The sequence below is a fragment of the Typopeltis vanoorti genome, chromosome 5 (assembly GCF_054136105.1).
Source record: "Typopeltis vanoorti isolate ZY-2024b chromosome 5, IOZ_Tvanoo_1.0, whole genome shotgun sequence".
NCBI classification, from domain to species: domain Eukaryota; kingdom Metazoa; phylum Arthropoda; class Arachnida; order Uropygi; family Thelyphonidae; genus Typopeltis; species Typopeltis vanoorti.
In genome coordinates this window covers 45230391-45247396 of record NC_143553.1, presented here as the reverse complement: position 1 = coordinate 45247396, position 17006 = coordinate 45230391, and the positions used below count along the sequence as shown (strand labels likewise).

The 17006-nt window shown below is 35.9% G+C and overlaps 1 protein-coding gene across 3 annotated transcripts in view; it reads right to left on the bottom strand.

Annotated features, from left to right (window-relative positions):
• Positions 1-17006, bottom strand: part of LOC150106351 (glycerol-3-phosphate acyltransferase 1, mitochondrial-like) — a 318076-nt gene that overhangs the window by 219106 nt on the left and 81964 nt on the right. For 2 of the 3 annotated variants that reach the window (XM_090393091.1, XM_090393090.1), the window contains exon 3: positions 4201-4507. In XM_090393091.1, the coding sequence (XP_090249217.1) occupies positions 4201-4507 (307 nt within the window). Of the gene's footprint in view, positions 1-4200; positions 4508-14938; positions 15078-17006 lie in introns of those variants that run through there. The other variant, XM_090393089.1, reaches the window with a different exon arrangement.

The following is a 17006-nucleotide window of genomic DNA, read 5'->3' as shown; positions in this document are numbered from 1 at the left end:
CGTTACACGAAACAAATGCACTGCGATCTAACGCCAATATTCGTTTGCTGTCTTTGCACGTTATGTCATTAGATACACTGCCGCTTGGGCAGTGTATCTTATGCCTGCGCTCGTTATTTCTGTGAGATATGAAACATTTATTATTGGCGCGTGTTCGTGGTGAACTATTTTTTTGTAAATCTTATTTTATTTTGTTAAAATAACATAATTATTTATTTATTATAGATATAAGGCTGAATTATGATGATTGTCACTGTTGAAAATATGAAAAGAATTATAATTTTTCAATTATCGTTACACGAAACAAATGCACTGTGATCTAACACCGATATTCGTTTGCACTTGTCATTGCTATTGATACGAAACTTTTATTATTGGTGTTTGTTCGTGGTGAGGATGAAATATTTTTAATAAAGCAATTTTTAATATGTAAATTTATTTATTAATAAATTCATTACTGATTAGGAATTTTTTTTTTTTTTTTTTTTTTTTTTTTTTTTTTTTGTATATGCAGCACTCCCACTTAAAATTTTCACCAGCCACCACTGATCAAGGAGAAAGAAATTTATGTAGAATTATAAGACAGATGATTATTATATTCTTAGAAGTCAGCTTGGGATAGTTCCATAGATCAAAGAATTGTAAAGGATAAAGGAGAGATATTACTAGCACGTGGGAACTAGTGAAGAAATATTTATTAACAGCAGTGGGAAGTTTTATACCTCAGAAAAAAGGTAACACATTTTGGTGTACATGTGTATGACTAATGAAATCAAACAGGAACTACAAAATAAAAAGAGGTTATGAAAAAAGTATCAAGAAAGGAATGGAGAGCAGTTTCATTAGGAATATATAAGACCCAAGCCAGGAAATATGTGACCAATGCAATCCATAGCAGAGTTGCATAATTATCACTTCATTGGAGTATTTTCTGGAAAAGTAGGTTTTATTACTAGAGATGGGGAAGTATTGAAAGTTTAGCCATGCATGCGAATAATGTTTCAAATATGAAATACTTAGGATGTCAAAAGGAACTGGATGGTATTTCACCACATGTTTTAAGAGAGCATGCTAATGAACTGACAGCTACATTGATCTGACTTTACAATGAAAGTCTGGCCACTGCATAAGGGTGGAGGTAAAATGCAGTGTCAAACTACAGACCAGTTTGTAGTTCTTAAGATTTTGGAGACATTAGTGACATATTGTATCCAGCATTAGGAAGAGCATAATGTTATCTGTGAGGATCAGCATGGATTTGTTAAGGGGTATTTCTATTCAGTAATCTGATTACCTTTTATAACAAGAACAATTGATTAGGGAAAGGCATATAATGCTCGTTTTTGGACAAAGATATTTGACATGGTAAGTTGATATCTACATTGCAGTATATGGATTTAGATATGAGTTAATTAGATTGCAGATTGGCTATGTCAATATATTACAGGGAGATATTCAGTTGTTTACAGATGATGTGAACCTGGTAAGGGTTATTAGTAATAGTGCTGATATTCGAATAAGCTCTTCGAAGAGAAGGGTGAATAAATGAGAATGTCAGTTTAATGAAACAAAATGCAAGTTCTTAAAAGTTGGGTTCCACTGATGGTAAGTTGCATACTCTGTTTGTGGAGCTATACTAGAGGAAACAAGTGATCTTAGGATGATGATCAATAAGCAATTGAAATTTAGTGAAGATGATGAAAGTAACCCAGGGGACTATCACAATACTAAGAAGGATGTTCACTAGCAGAGACACGAGGCAATACTGTTGTATCAAGCCTTGATCATATGTTTGGATTACTGTGCTTAGATCTGGTCACTGGGATTTGAAGGGGATAAATTAACTTTGTAGTAAGTACAGACACAAATAACAAAAAATGATATCAGGACTGTGCAATGTTAGTCATGAGGATAGACTGAGGACCTGCAAGGATTGATGGATGGATGAAGAGGTAGAGTCGGATTGTGGAATGCATTGCCTGATAGAGTGATTAGAACACAGATGGTGAACATAAGTAGTACAATAGACAGTTTAGTATACAGAAATGAATACTATGAAACCAGATAAATGGGGTTATAATCATGAAATTTTAATAGTTATTACAAGGAGTACGAAAAAGCTGCACTTGGCAACGAGATCTATAAAAAAAAATGCTCTATTAATAGTTGTAGTGATAAAGCAAACTAAGTGTTTGCATAAGAAACTACCAAGTGTTTCACAAGTCTAGATGGGAAAAATCTTTTTTGAGATACTTCTCCATCATACACAACTTGCTGATATCATTCAGAGCCAATTTTTGATCCATCTAACCAATATACTATCTATTCTGCTTTGTAGACTGTTTTTATTATTACACCCTCCATGGAGTCAGCAGACTCATCATGGGAGGTTTATTCAACTGACAACGTCTGTCATATTGAATCTTAAAATCCTTAACACTCCTTGCATTAACATATTCCAATAGTGCATTCAACTCGCTGACAATTATCCATGTAAAAAATCTACTCCTCACATCCGTCTTCACCACACACATACATAACTTCCATGGAAGGCCTCTGGTTCTTCCCCTTCTTGCCTTTGACTCTTTTTATAATCCTCTCTGGATTAATTTGATAAAATCCCCTCACTAACTTAAACATCTCTATCATATCACCTCTTTTTCCTCCTATCCACTAAACTCTGTAATCACATTTCTACATCTCTCTCCATAACTAACATTCCAAAGTTCTGATATTGTTTTAATCACTCATCTCTGGACTCTCTCCAATGTTTCCACATAACACCAATAACCAGGTGACCAAATTTGAGCACAATAGTTCAAGTGTGGTCTGACCAGTGCTTTATACAGTGGCACAAAACCACCTCTTTATCCCTACATGTTGGAGTACTTATCACAGCAGCACTACAATGTGCAGCCTTTGCAACACTTGCAACATGCCTTCTAAACTTCAGTTTACTGGCAACCATCACTCCCAAATCTTGAACCTCATCCCTTTCTTGCAGCAACACCAATCAAAATGGTACAGAGCCTTATATTCTGCACTCCAAAAATGTAACACCTTGCACTCCTTTGTCTGTTCAAATCTTCCCAAAGGGAATTTACATCAGCAGTGCTACTTATAATTCTATGCAACTTTGCATCACCAGCAAATGAAGATCCCTAGTCAGTCATAATATATTATTTATGAACAAGTTAAATAGCAGGGTCCCAAGAACAGAACCCTGAGGCATGCCACTAGCTATCCTCCTTTTTTGAGATACTGCTCCATCATACACAACTTGCTAATATCATTCAGAGAGCCAATTTTCGATCCATCTAACCAATGTACTATCTACTCCCATCCTCTGCAGCTTGTACACCAACTTATCATGTAATCTATCAAACACTTTTGCAAAGTCTAAGAATATTACTGCATATGATTCTCCTCCCTTATCTAACACCCTCATCACCTTATAAAATACAAGTAAATTACTAAAACAAGACCTATCCTTTTAGTGTACTATAGGCTTACACAATTAAGTAGTTCACATAAAAGGGACATGTATGTTAAGTATGGGATCCCTCTAAATATCCTAGGTTCATACATGGCCTCCATACAAATGTTTAGTAAAACCTAAATTAATGCAGTGATTAAAGAATTTCTGAATTCTTGAGCAGAAGGTCATGGATTCTGAGCAATGTAACACTGAGCTAACTTATGTCGAATGTTGTCATATACTGATGTTTATTACGATCCCTCTTAACCAAAGTTAAATGTACCTTAGTATGTAGATAAATTTTATCTAAAATCCTTAGAAATTAATTATAATTTTTCTGCTTTTATATGAATACTATATAAATACTTAATAAAGAATTATTAAGGCTGCTGTTGATTTCTTATCTCATAGCTCAGTACAGTATGTAGTAGTTAAATATACACATATGAATATATTTTATATATGCCATAGTTTCTAGTGGCTTAATCTGATATATGAATACAAAAGCTTTACACCAGGAAACTGCCATACTGCAATGTGCAGTATGGCAGTATCTTGATTACCTTTCTCATTTATAGTTGATTATACTGTAGTCTGGGGAAGCAATTATTTTATATATATATATATATATATATATAAGATTTGTTTAAAATTAAAAATATAGTATTAACCTGACTCTTCAAGTATTTTTTTAAAAAAAAGCTTTTTGTAATATTACTCACTGAAACAAAAAAAGGAGTAACTCTAGCTAAATGGTTAGAACTGGAATTCCATCTGTAATCTTGATTCACAATTCCAAACCTTCGAAGAGACCTATGGGATGATGGAACTGATGTTTTTGAAGCAGTAGAGACAGGAGTAGTGCTTAAGGAAGCTGAAGAAAGTGGATGAAAATTCTCTGAACCTGAGGTTCCATTCCAAGAAGAATAACTGTTGTTGCTTTCAGAAAATATTGCAGGATTACCATCTTTTGTATTCCACTTTGAAAATATACTGCTGAGACTTCTAGCTAATTCAAGCAAAGCCACTCTGTAAAAAAGAAATTATCATAATAATTAAATGTGTGACATAACAGATCCCACCAACACAAAGAAGAATGTTATGGAGAATCTCTCCAGATAGACATATGATAGAAGCAGATAACTTTTTGTACACACAAACAAATAATTCAACAGACAAGCGTATATATATTTCCTATCATCTCCCACCACCTTTTATGTTAGGCTCACTGGCCAGCTCATCACTAATTTAAGAAGAGCCTCAGTTGCTGTAGACTAATCCCTTTGGTCAGAAAGACCTGGGTTCGATTCCCGTCCATGATGTGAGGAACCCTTATCTGGTCTCTCTCGACTAAAGGTGAGTTAGCTGGTCTCATATGGAGGTAGAGGGTTTTTTTCATCTGGAAGCTCGTTTTTTTGTCCCTCAGAATGGGCAGACCAACCCATTAACACACACAGATATACAGTCAAAATACACTCTTAATCCCTCACTAGGAGAGTCACCAGTTATGAGGGATGGTAGAGGAATGGAGGAAACCCCTATATGAATAAATAAATAAATAAAACTAAATTTAAAGCCTATGTTTCAAAAAACATGCACAATTGCATTAAAGATAAAAACTCAGATTCAGCTGAAAAAATAGGCAGCAAAAATTTGGGTAGGCAACTAGAGTTGAACCTATAATGGTGTTTCGTCTGGTACATTAGCATTATGAAACAATGCAATTCTTCCACAAGGCTATATCTAGTGTTATTTCTTTATTTATAACTTGCATTTTGCTTTTTAACTTGCATTTTGCTTTTCTTCATGGAAAGCAAAAATGTGAAACATATCCTAGAGAGGAAATATTATTTTTTTTTTTTCACTATGTTACAAAATAAATTAAATTCAACAGGAAATTATATTCTTGCTTAATCCTTTACCCAAGTCCAAGCACACACAGGCTTCGCTAGATTTAAGCTGATTTGGTCCTAAACTGTGTAATTAGACAAGAAATTTAAAATATAATAAAAGTGTGCTGAATGAAAAATTTCTTCATAATGTCTTTTTTTTTTATAAAAGTATAATCAATAATCGTATTATGTTAGTTTTAATATAGGGAATATATTCCCTATACCTAATTATCTTAAATTAGATGCTCCACCAAAATGATCCCATTTACTATGGCCTGGACTGCACTGTCATGTAGAAAGTATCTATAAATATCATATATGAACAGTTAATAGTATTAAACCATTTCCCAAAACTTTGATGTAGGCAGTAGTCAGAACTGTTGATATTTGGACAGTGTCATAAAGTTTCAAGTAACAGACGTTCAGATTTAAAGTATTTGAGTGCATAATCTTGGTTTGATTTCATAGTACTGACTCCTATCAAAGGTATAGGAGGTAAGATTCATCAGTCCAGATTCCTGGAATTTGATGTAGTCATATTGGAATCTGACTACATCTCTCCCCCAGAACAGGCAAACCAGCCTTGTAAACACTCGTAGATTACAGTCATGAATACATCCAGCCATATGCTGGTCTCAAGCCTGGATAAAAGTGGGAGGGGGGGGGAGCAATGGTGAACTACCCTAAAAATCTCACCAGGAATACTTTGTGGTTAATGCCTACCTACAAAGTCACCTATGATCATAAATGATTGAAAGGGAAAAACCAGATTCCAATCTCATCAGAACATCATGTCTGTCTGAAATAAACATTGAAATATTATATAAATATCAAATATGATATTCATAAAATATTCTGGATAATAGCATGGTACATGCATCATGTCAGTTTGGAATCAACCAATATGTTCTTCTCTTTCTGATATTCTTGTAGCAAGGAAGAAATGTCCATAAGACGTTTAATAAAAATACTTTAATTTTTAATTCTCAGTTGTTATTATTATTCGTGACACCTCCAAGGAGTCTGAAGACTCATTGCGGGAGGACACTCACTATACAACTGACACCCTTGAAAATAATGGCTGATGGAGGGATGACAAAACTTTCCTACTTCCACTAGAGCACTTCAGGGAGACTCTTTGGTAATATATCTTTTTATTAGTACTCTTGATTATGTGTTCAGATTCACAGGAAATGGGTACAGGATAACTCTCAAAGATTATCAGGACAAACTGACATAAGTAGTCTGTTTTGCAGATGTGTACTGGTTGATTAACATTCAGACTTCCAAAAACCACTTAGATAATTTATGTAAAAATGCAGGACTGATTAGTTTTACTGCTGTTGACTACCCTCCCAAAGAACAGAATAGAAGAAAATGGTAGGCTAAATGACCACATTCTTGAAGTAAATGATTTTCAATACCCTGGTTCCCACATCGATACTCCAACAGACAGTAAAAAGAAAGAAAGCTCTTTAATTCCATAAGTATAATATCTAGAAATCCAATCTCATCACCACAAATATCAAAATTCCTCAGTACAAATTGACCAGTCTAGTCATGGCGCCCAGACATGGTACGAGGGTGGTCTGAAAAGTTTTTGACCATAGATGGCAACACTATCGGCACGATTTTTTTTTTCCTAAGTTGGTACATCTGTCATAAGCATCCATGTGAAATTGCAGGACTTGATAGAATTGCATGAAGAATTCTATCAAGTAGTTTGTTTTATACAGCTGTCTGAAGCAAAAGTGTTGTCTGTATCCACTGAAATGCATAAAATTGAGTATCGTGCAATTATAAAATTCTTTGTAAAAGAAGGTTTGATGCCAAAAAGAATTCATTCGAAGTTCATAAAAGTTTATAGGCACTCTTCTTCTTCTCTTTCATTTTCAACAATTAAGAAATGGGCTGCCAAGTTTAAACATGGCCATACCAGCCTTGAAGATGATCCATGTGAAGGACGTCCAAAAAGTGTAACAACACCAGAAATCATTGATCACGTACACAATATGATATTGGATGACTGGCGAGTCAAAGTCATTGAAATTGCTGAGACTATAGGCATTTGAAAAGAATGTGTAGGAAATATTTTGCATGAAGAAATTCCATGAAGCTTTGCACAAGATGGGTACTGCGCTTGCTCACAGCAGATCAAAAACGTGCTCGCATGAAAATCTCTGAACAGTGCTTGGAGCATTTTAACAAGAATAAAACCGATTTTGTGCATCGATTTATTACTAGGATGAGACTTGGATTCACCATTAGACACTAGAATCCAAGCAGCAGTCAAAACAGTGGACAGAAGCTGGTTGTTCAGTGCCAAAGAAGACAAAGTCGGTTCCATCAGCAGGAAAGGTCATGGCATCTGTGTTTTCAGGTGCTAAAGTTTTTTGTTTATTAATTATCTCAAAAAGGGTAAAACAATAACTGGGGAATATTATTCCGATCTTTTAACTAGACTAGATGAAAAAATTCATGAGTAAACACAAGGTTTGCAGAAGAAAAAAAAAATCATCTTTCATCAGGTCAATGCACCTGCCCACAAAGGTGTTTTGGCAATGGGAAAATTAAGGGATCTGCACTGTGAATTGTTGGAACATCCACCCTATTCCCCAGAGTTGGCTCCCTCTGACTTCCATCTCTTCCCAAAACTAAAACTCTTCCTCACTGGTCATCATTTTTCTTCGAATCAAGAGGTGATTGCAGCTGTAGAGGGATATTTTGCAGATCTTACTGAGAACCACCACAGGGACAGGATAATGGCACTGGAGCATCATTGGAATATGGGTATTAGTCTTAAGGGAGATTATGTTGAAAAATAAAAATAATTTTTTAATTATAAATTCGTTTTTTCATTGTTAGGCCGAGAACTTTTCAGACCACCCTCGTGCATCAATACTCAACGAGGATTTAATATCATTAGCTTTGGAGACAACATGCCTTTGAACAATATTAGGATATATACATAGGTACATGGCAAGATCTCATTCATGATACTGTTTCATTCTTGAAGAAAGTCAACAAAGATCCCTAATAGAAACATTATTTTAAAAAAGTCAACTTAGATTGGTTGGGATACCAACTTAGATATTCACCGTCACCTACGTTCATTGCTCTTGCTCTCGCTACAGGCCAACTAATGGACACAGAGGAAGACTAAGAAATGTTGTGACAATACATAAGCGAAGTTCTTTTAGAACTGAGGCTCATGAACCTTCTGCATTTACTATTTCACACAAAACACAGCAACCTGGCTCACTTTAATTCAATAACTCATCTGCCATCAATAACCCATAGCAAAATCCATCAAAAATTCATATGAACAATTCTGTATATATTTCCCTATTCATATATGAATAAACGATAATTTTTAGATGCACTTACTGTTATTTAATTCACAATGTCTAATATGCATGTGCCTTAAAAGCATCTAATTACTAACTGGTAAGAAAGATTTTTATAACTGTTTTAATAGCCCAAATATATAAATTGCAGATCAACGCATGTTAATGGAGAAATAAAATAAACGGAATTCACTTGTGAATATCGTTTATTATTATTACACCCTCCATGGAGTCGGCAGATTCATCGCGGAATGAATGCATTCCCACATTCATGTGCATTGACTGATGTGTTATAGGTTTAGCAATCTCTTGTATGTCGGTTAATTAGATTAAAGTCAGTCAGCGACTCTTTTTTTTGTCCACTGTCCTCTTCTGACTTCTAAAAATTCCATACCATTTTCCTGGTCGTTTTTTTTTTTTAAGAATTGGCAGGAATTAGTAGTATTTATTTATAATAAAATATTTAATAAACATTGACACATTTTAATAAACGGAATATGTAATAAACAGTGTAAAACAGTATCAAGAACACAAAGAGAAAGTGAAGTTTGGGAATGATAAGGATCGTATAAGAAATTTTCACATTATTTTTCACTGCAAGCGTGAGAACAATGCTAACTTTCTTTTCCCTTTTTATCTGATACCAGATCTTCTAATCTTGGTATGAACATGGTGGAGGGCGAGATCCATAAAGATCTTCTTCACTATGTTCAAGATGTGTGTTGTTTTAAAAGTATTAGAGAAGATACTATAAAACCACAAATGATGGGATTATAAAGGAGCATACTGATCAAGCCAACATGTCAGTATACTTGTACTTCAGTTGGTATGGTCGAATATTTTTAGTTTTATTATAGTTCTTCTCCATAACATTTATGAACCTATTGCACACTGTACCTTTTCTTTTCTTTATCACAGTGGTTAAATTCAGCTGGGGGCCTGGCCCCTGAACTTTTTTATGCACTGGACCTGGAATATTTTTCTGTTTTGCGACTGTTCTCCCTTTACGGTAATCAAGCCTAACGCAAAACAGCAATGGCAGGTTATTAAGACGTGCATATGATTGGTGCAGTATTAACAAAAGATCATGCGATGGAAAGATAAAAGCAAGCCAACAATTGAGTTTAAATGCTAACTCTCTTCAACTGAATTCCAGTAATATATTAAACTGCCATGACAACATTCACTATACATATATTTCTTAGTTTTAACACGTTCGGCTGAATTTTATTGCTGCTTTGCGGTGAGTGAACTCGCATCTAATTAATAACAATAGTTTTAGTTAGATTACTGAGTTTGCCGGTGCAACATAGTTTTGCTCGAGTCTATAAAGCATACTTTCTGTATGAGGGGGATGTGATTCATCCATTAGTGTCGTTTTTATTCCAGTTGTCTCTAATTACACTATTTGTTGAGAAATGTATTACACAGAAGGCTTGTACTTTATTCACTGACATAATAAAAGTACTTATTTTTCATGCCTCTGCAGTATAGTGGCTATTGGGGAGGGCACGTTGTTTGCTGCGGGAGCAAGTTACTATCGCCCCCAACGTGAACTTTTTTTTTTCATGTGCGCGGTATATGCGAAACTTTTTAATTTCATTTTTCGAAAAGTAAAATCAGGGGTGCGAGTTATATTCGAGTAAATATGGTATTTCAACTATGGATAAGTACATTGGTATCTTTTTTAAACGGAAAAATATCTCTGATGACAGTGATAATACAAAACGAGTTTGTAATGTGTATAGTTTCTGAAGAGAAAGAGGTCTGTAACGAATCCACAGAATTCCCATCAGTTGCAATGCGATAATGTTAATACGCTGAACGAAAGGAAAGATTTGCTGACTTGCTGGACACTCGACCAGTGGATCGCATTCAAAGGTAAATGCAGTTGGTAAATACAATTTTGTAGGAACATTTTTCTGTTTTGTGACTTTTCTCCCTTTACGGTAATTATGCCTACATTATTGTGTTATTATTCAACAACTGTTCACAGTTTTGAATGTGTATATAAAGGTCGCCTGAATACGAACGCGTGATGAAAGGGACGGGGAGGTTTGGAGCTTCCCCGGATAGCATCCAAAGGTAAATACAATTGGTTAGTTTGTAAATAAGAGAATATTATTGATGCTCCCTGTAAATGGCTGCAAATTTCCGTTGCTAGGATACATAGATGCGACAAATTATGGTCGATTTCTTTCTACTACAAGTCTGCTGACCTGAGCTGATTTGTGTTTATTTCGGCAATTTGTTTCTTTTTGGTTTCTACATATTTTTTTTTTCTTTGCTTTTTCGTGAATCTTACCCATGATGGTTAACTTATCATACATAGTCAATTTAATTCTAATCACAGCATCCAAACTTGTATAATTTTGAATCCTCATCACAATTGCAACTGCGTTAAAATATATGTAAGGAAAAACCACTTTCTGTCATATAAAATGCTTTGCACTTCGATTTCCCATACCTTCTTCCGCCCCTTAAAATGCAAGTGGCTTAAACTACCTATTAATTTCTATATAGAACACGGTTGCAGATTTATTGCACCTATGCTCAATTTACGCGATTCAATGGAGCATGCACTTTACTGAATGCATTCCTATTCAGTTTAACATTTCCACAACGCCAGTGTTCCAATAAAATGAATGAACGCGTTTGTGTAAAAAACGTATAAATATTCAGATGTGATTTGTGCATCTCCATAGAAATTTCAAAGGCTGAACAAACTGGTTAGTGTTTCGTCTAGAGAGCAACGCTTATTTTTTATATATATATAAAGTTGCATCAAGTATTTAAAGACGTCTGGAATGAAATATTTCTGATATATCTTCAAAGTAGTTTTTTTTTTTTTGTCGCATATCGATCCCACCTATGACAAGTCGCAAAACCTATACCACAAGTATCATACATGTAAACACCTTAGAAGAGAAATAAAGAAAACTATGTTACTTGAACGGCATGATGCCACTGAGAAAAACAGTCTGATGCTGTCCCAGAGAATAGAGCGGATTGGATGGAATGAAAGAGGAAAATGAAAAGGTGTAGTTCTGCAGGCTCGAAGCTGGACAGTGAACAGAATTATTATAACGCATTCGGCGGAATAGTACTTTAATAGTACATAAGCTATTAAGGCTTAAAAAATGATATAAAATATAAGCTATTTTTTATATCATTCTGGTAAAAAGATCACAGGAAAGCAGTGGACTTGGTATAATATAATAGTAGACGATTTACCTTGGCCATCTATACAGCGGTTGGAGGAGACCAATACCATTAAGGTCAGCTATAATCTTTAGATAATGTTACGATAGTGCGTTCTCAATGTGTCGTAGAGTAGAAGTTGCACACCCACTCGTTTTGACAAGTCGAAACCAAAAGATTCGACCGAGCAGAATGCATTTTTTTTTTTTTTTGTTGTTGTTTTACATTTGCCTGGTTAAAGTTTATTTGCTGATTATTATCCCCCTCCCCCTTCCTATAGCAGATGTGAGGTGCTGTGTAGATTTAGGAAAAAGCTGTAGTTTGACTTTTGCCCTGAGATATATTTCATTTTTTTCTTTGATTTCTTAGACACTTGTTAGTGAACCAAAACTTGGATAGTTGTCAAGGGTGCGGTGTGGAATGGGGGATGAAGACCTTCAATTCCTGCAGGATTATTTCCGTTACTCAGTTTAAGGAGTTGCTTGAATCGGGAAGCGGAAACAGTAAAGAGATTAGAAAAAGTCGAGTAAAAATTACAGATATCATCCCATTTGATATCACCGTAATGTTCGAGGACAAAATGGCGTGTCGAAGATTGTTTTGTAGAAAAAGTTTCAGAGTGAAAGAAGGGTGGCAAAGATTATGTGGTATTCAGGTGATAAATGGACAATTTGTGTACTAATAGCAAATACTTTGGCATCTCTTCCAGCTTAATTAGTAGTTTAGAACAGAGAAGTACGTCGGTTTCATCAGTGGATATTGAAAACCTCCAATGAAGACGGACCTCGATTTTTTTTTTTTTGGGGGGGGGGGGAATGGCAGAAAATCAAAACATGAGGAAATAATGAGAGGTAAGAGTGGTCATCAGAATTTAGAGAGCCAAAAGTATGGCAAGGAAATTTTGGACCGGTTCAGATCATAGAGGGGACTTGAGGTTGGACATTCTCAGACATGGGACGTCGCATATGGCAAGTGCACAAGTACTACCCGTCTGACAAAGGGAATCGTGCAGAGGGTAGTTCAGATAGAAGTATGTAGTAATTGAGGTTTTGTGAAACAAGTGTGATCTAAATGTCTGTAAATGATTGTGCACGCATATCGATGAATTCTGATGTTTTTTTTTTTTTATGCCATGGATTTTTGTTGTTTTATGGTTTGTTTATTTATTTTTGCTATTATGTGGGAGATTTGTGATCCGCAGTGTTACTGTATTTATCATTCCCTTCATGATTGGTGATGAAAGTTAATTACAGATCAGGTATGAGCAGGAGAAAGTCATGAACATGCCTTCCACTAAGGAAGAATCCATTGCCTTTAAGGGCCCCAAACAATTAAAAAATGAATATACAGTAAAAATGAAAATTTCTAGTGCTATTAAAGCACATGAAAGCAGTCAGACATGACATGACATGAAAGGTTAGATAAAAAAAAAAAAAGTTTACAGACTGCATTCCCTCTCCACACACACACGCACGCGCGATATTTGCATGCTATCCCTTGTAGTATGCTTCGTTTGCGAACTGAGCCCGCTGATCGCATTCACAGTTGAAAACATTTGAGAAGCAGGGCCACGAGGCTCTAGCTGGGGGGGGGGGAGTTAGGGCCAATTTAAGGTCCCCAAACAATGAGGGCATCGGGGGAAAAAGTACGGTCCTGTTGAGAAGCCTTTTGGTCTTGAACTAGCCACGTATAATCTCGAGAACTCAGAGAAAGCGTGGTGAAGGTTCAAAAGGATTCGATTCAAGTATATTCATAGATGCAAATAAAGCTTGATACGAGAGGTACAACCAAAATAAAACGACTTCGATAAGTTATGAAATTGCTCCAATTTGCCACTATACCAAAATACGTTTGAATAATTCAAACATATGCTTAGTTATTACGAACTCGCTATTGGTCTTCTTCTTCTCTCTTCCTCGAAGATTAAATCCTGAGTGCGCCACTGTGGATCAGTGGCGCACTCAGGATTTAATCTTCGAGGGAGCCGAGCGCTCAGGATTTAACCTTTTGGGGGGGGGGGGGAGTTGAGTAGACGTTTTGCGAATACACACTACACATCGCATACGACCCATAACTGAGCATCTGCAGTGATCGCTAATTCATAAGTAGCACACAACATAAATAAAAAAATGAATTTTAATTAGGAAAAGATTTTTGGAAATTTTTCTAGTGTTTTTTCCTTTTCTTTGGGGGGTGCCCCTTGCCCCCCCCCCCCCTGGGTGCGCCACTGATGTGGATGATGATGATTCCAAATGAACTCTTTCCACTTCCGTCTGTCCCGGGAGAGTCCGAACAGTTCTGTCCAGTTTGGTGTCGCTTGTTGTGATTTGGTTTTCAGGTCCTCTTTTATTTTGTCTATCCATCTAATTCTGGGCGTCCTATTGATCACGATATGTTAAAATAGTGGAGTACAACCGAACAGAAAGTGAACTAAAAATCAGTATTTACAATTTTGCTAATTATTTCAAGAAAGGTGTATATTCAGTCGCCTGATTAAAATGTTAAATTTCGTTCAGTAAAGGTTGTATTGTACTTAATAAAATTTTGGAATCTTATCAATTTTAGGTGTATCATATTCATTATTCATTTAACACTAATTTTAAGAAGTTTTAATAAAATCTAAAAATAAATTACTGAGGTAGATTTGCTGCACATAAGTCTTGGGAATTTGCATTTTTATATAGCCTGAAAATAAAGGTTGCAATAACACAGAAGCTTCCTTTTACATGTAACACCAAGTTTTCTCGAATCACTCCGCAGCCCGCGAAACAAATCTAACTTTGAATATGGCCCCTGTATGGGAAAAGGTTGGACACCACTGTATCAAAACAGTTAATCCAATGAAAATAAGGCACATTAAATGCCAATTTCTAAAACTTCAAATGTAGACAATTCTTGGACGTACCGTTCATAACACTGCATCATGACTTCGAATTTATTATACTTTTGAGCACAATGGTATACTAAACGTCGAGGCAGTTACTCTGAATATAGAAACATACAAAATTATTTAAACTTGCCTGATTCGTAATTGTTCGTCATTTCGTCTCGGGATTTTTAAAGGAAGAAATGAATGTGAGAATTCTTGTAATTTTAAATTTGTCATATTCTTATTTCGTTTCTACCACAACTCATACATCTGTAGTATACATTTATGGGCGAAGACAACTGACACGTCTTGTTCAGTTAACGACACCTCCCACCGCTTGAGGTTTTTCTGCTGCCCTAGTTAATACATATTGTTGAGAATATGACCGCTATCTTGCGTTGTTATGGAAGTACGATAAAATTGTATCCTGTAAGAGGATTTCTATCTTACCAGTACGATAAATAAAGTGTACAAGGTCCAAAGAAAATATTTCACTTTCTTTAAGGAGTGGGAGAAACGCGATTCCTCCTTGTATAAGTTGCTGGAAAACATTCTTCAATATATAACCGACAAATGTAACTACTTGTTTCTTTGAAGAGAATACACACACACACACCAAATTTTATGTAATCACTTTTTTTTTTTTTTTAAGAGAATTCTGGAATACTTTATTTGCCTTCTCGCTTTCCACACCTTTTCCCAAACATGTATCTGATTATCAAAAGGAATTTGATAACCAGGTACCCATTTGGGAGAGGGTGTGAAATGCAACATTCACATATATATATACATGATCCTATGAACTCCAGGAAAAAAATGTCCCCGACTACCTTTTCCAGGAATGATTCCAAGTCCTAAACGTTGCAAATCTATAGCACACAGGACATGTGGAGGGAATCTGATACGGCGTATCATCACCATTGATGTCCGCGCAGTTAGCCTAGTGGCTGTGCGCTTCGCAACCATATGCCTGGGTAAGAAGTGTCCTAGGTTCGATTCCCATCGACGACGCGAGGAGCTTAAGGATCTTCCTCAGCCATAGCCAAGTTAGCCGACCTTGGGCGTGGACAGCAGGGTTTTTTCTGCCAGTTTATCTGGGGGTTTTCATCCCACAAGCAGGCAAACCGGTCCAGTGAACACACACGGATTACAGTCAAGAATACTGACCCAGCCATAGGCCTGATTCGTCAGCTATGCCGGTTCCGGAGTCCGGATAAAATTTGGGGGACTAAATGGTGCCGTGCTTCCCCGTAAAAGGGGGACTCACGGTCATTGCACCATCACACGGAATTTATTTATTTATCATCATCGGTACTTAACAGGCCTACCTTTAGCACGGCTGGCTACGTGTTCTTAGCTTTCCTAACCATAGTTTATTACGATACTTGATTAGTATTATGCCTATTGATTTTTTTATTATTATTTAATGTAAATAGCGTGTATTCTCATGGCTGGTTTCTTTGCTGAATGAAACCAATTTCCGGAAGGGGAAAACCTTTCCATCTCCGTATGAAACGGGGCAACTCATTTTCAAGTGAAAATACTTTAAAGTTTCTTCCCGTCTGCTATATTATGTAAGAGATAATCCGGGAACTATTCTAGAGATCAAACATGGTGCTCTTTCAAAGCGCTTTAGATCTCCAATAAGCCAAGTGGGGGATCGCAGGACATCGTAGGCGGTGAAATTCATCTACCACTTAAAGACATTCCATAAATACACATGCATGCCAGCAGTCGGATTCGACAACTGTTCAGAATGGACAGCAGTTTTTCTAAAATTTTCTTATCGATGGGTTTTCAGATTAATAGTTACATTTCTTATGCAGAAAATGTTTATCTAATATGTTGTTTAGCATGCAGTATTGCTTACGACATATTATTATAAATGTCATGATATTTATAGTTCGACTTGCAGCTTTGACAATTTGACATTTAATTTCAACAATTCTGATCACTATTTACGCATATTGTTAATGATATTTGTAAGCCAATTTTAAATACGAAGAAATACAAAAGGAATACAGCAAACGACCAAAATAAATAAAATTACCAGAACTACAAGAACCACCCTTACAAATTATAATTATAGAAATACATGGATTCAGCACATGTATTTCTATTGGTTATAAACATACAAACACAAACCAAAAGCGAGGGGGGGGGGGAGATAGAAGATCCCTTACAAATAGACAGTGTGAGAATGGAACAAGTTTACAGGA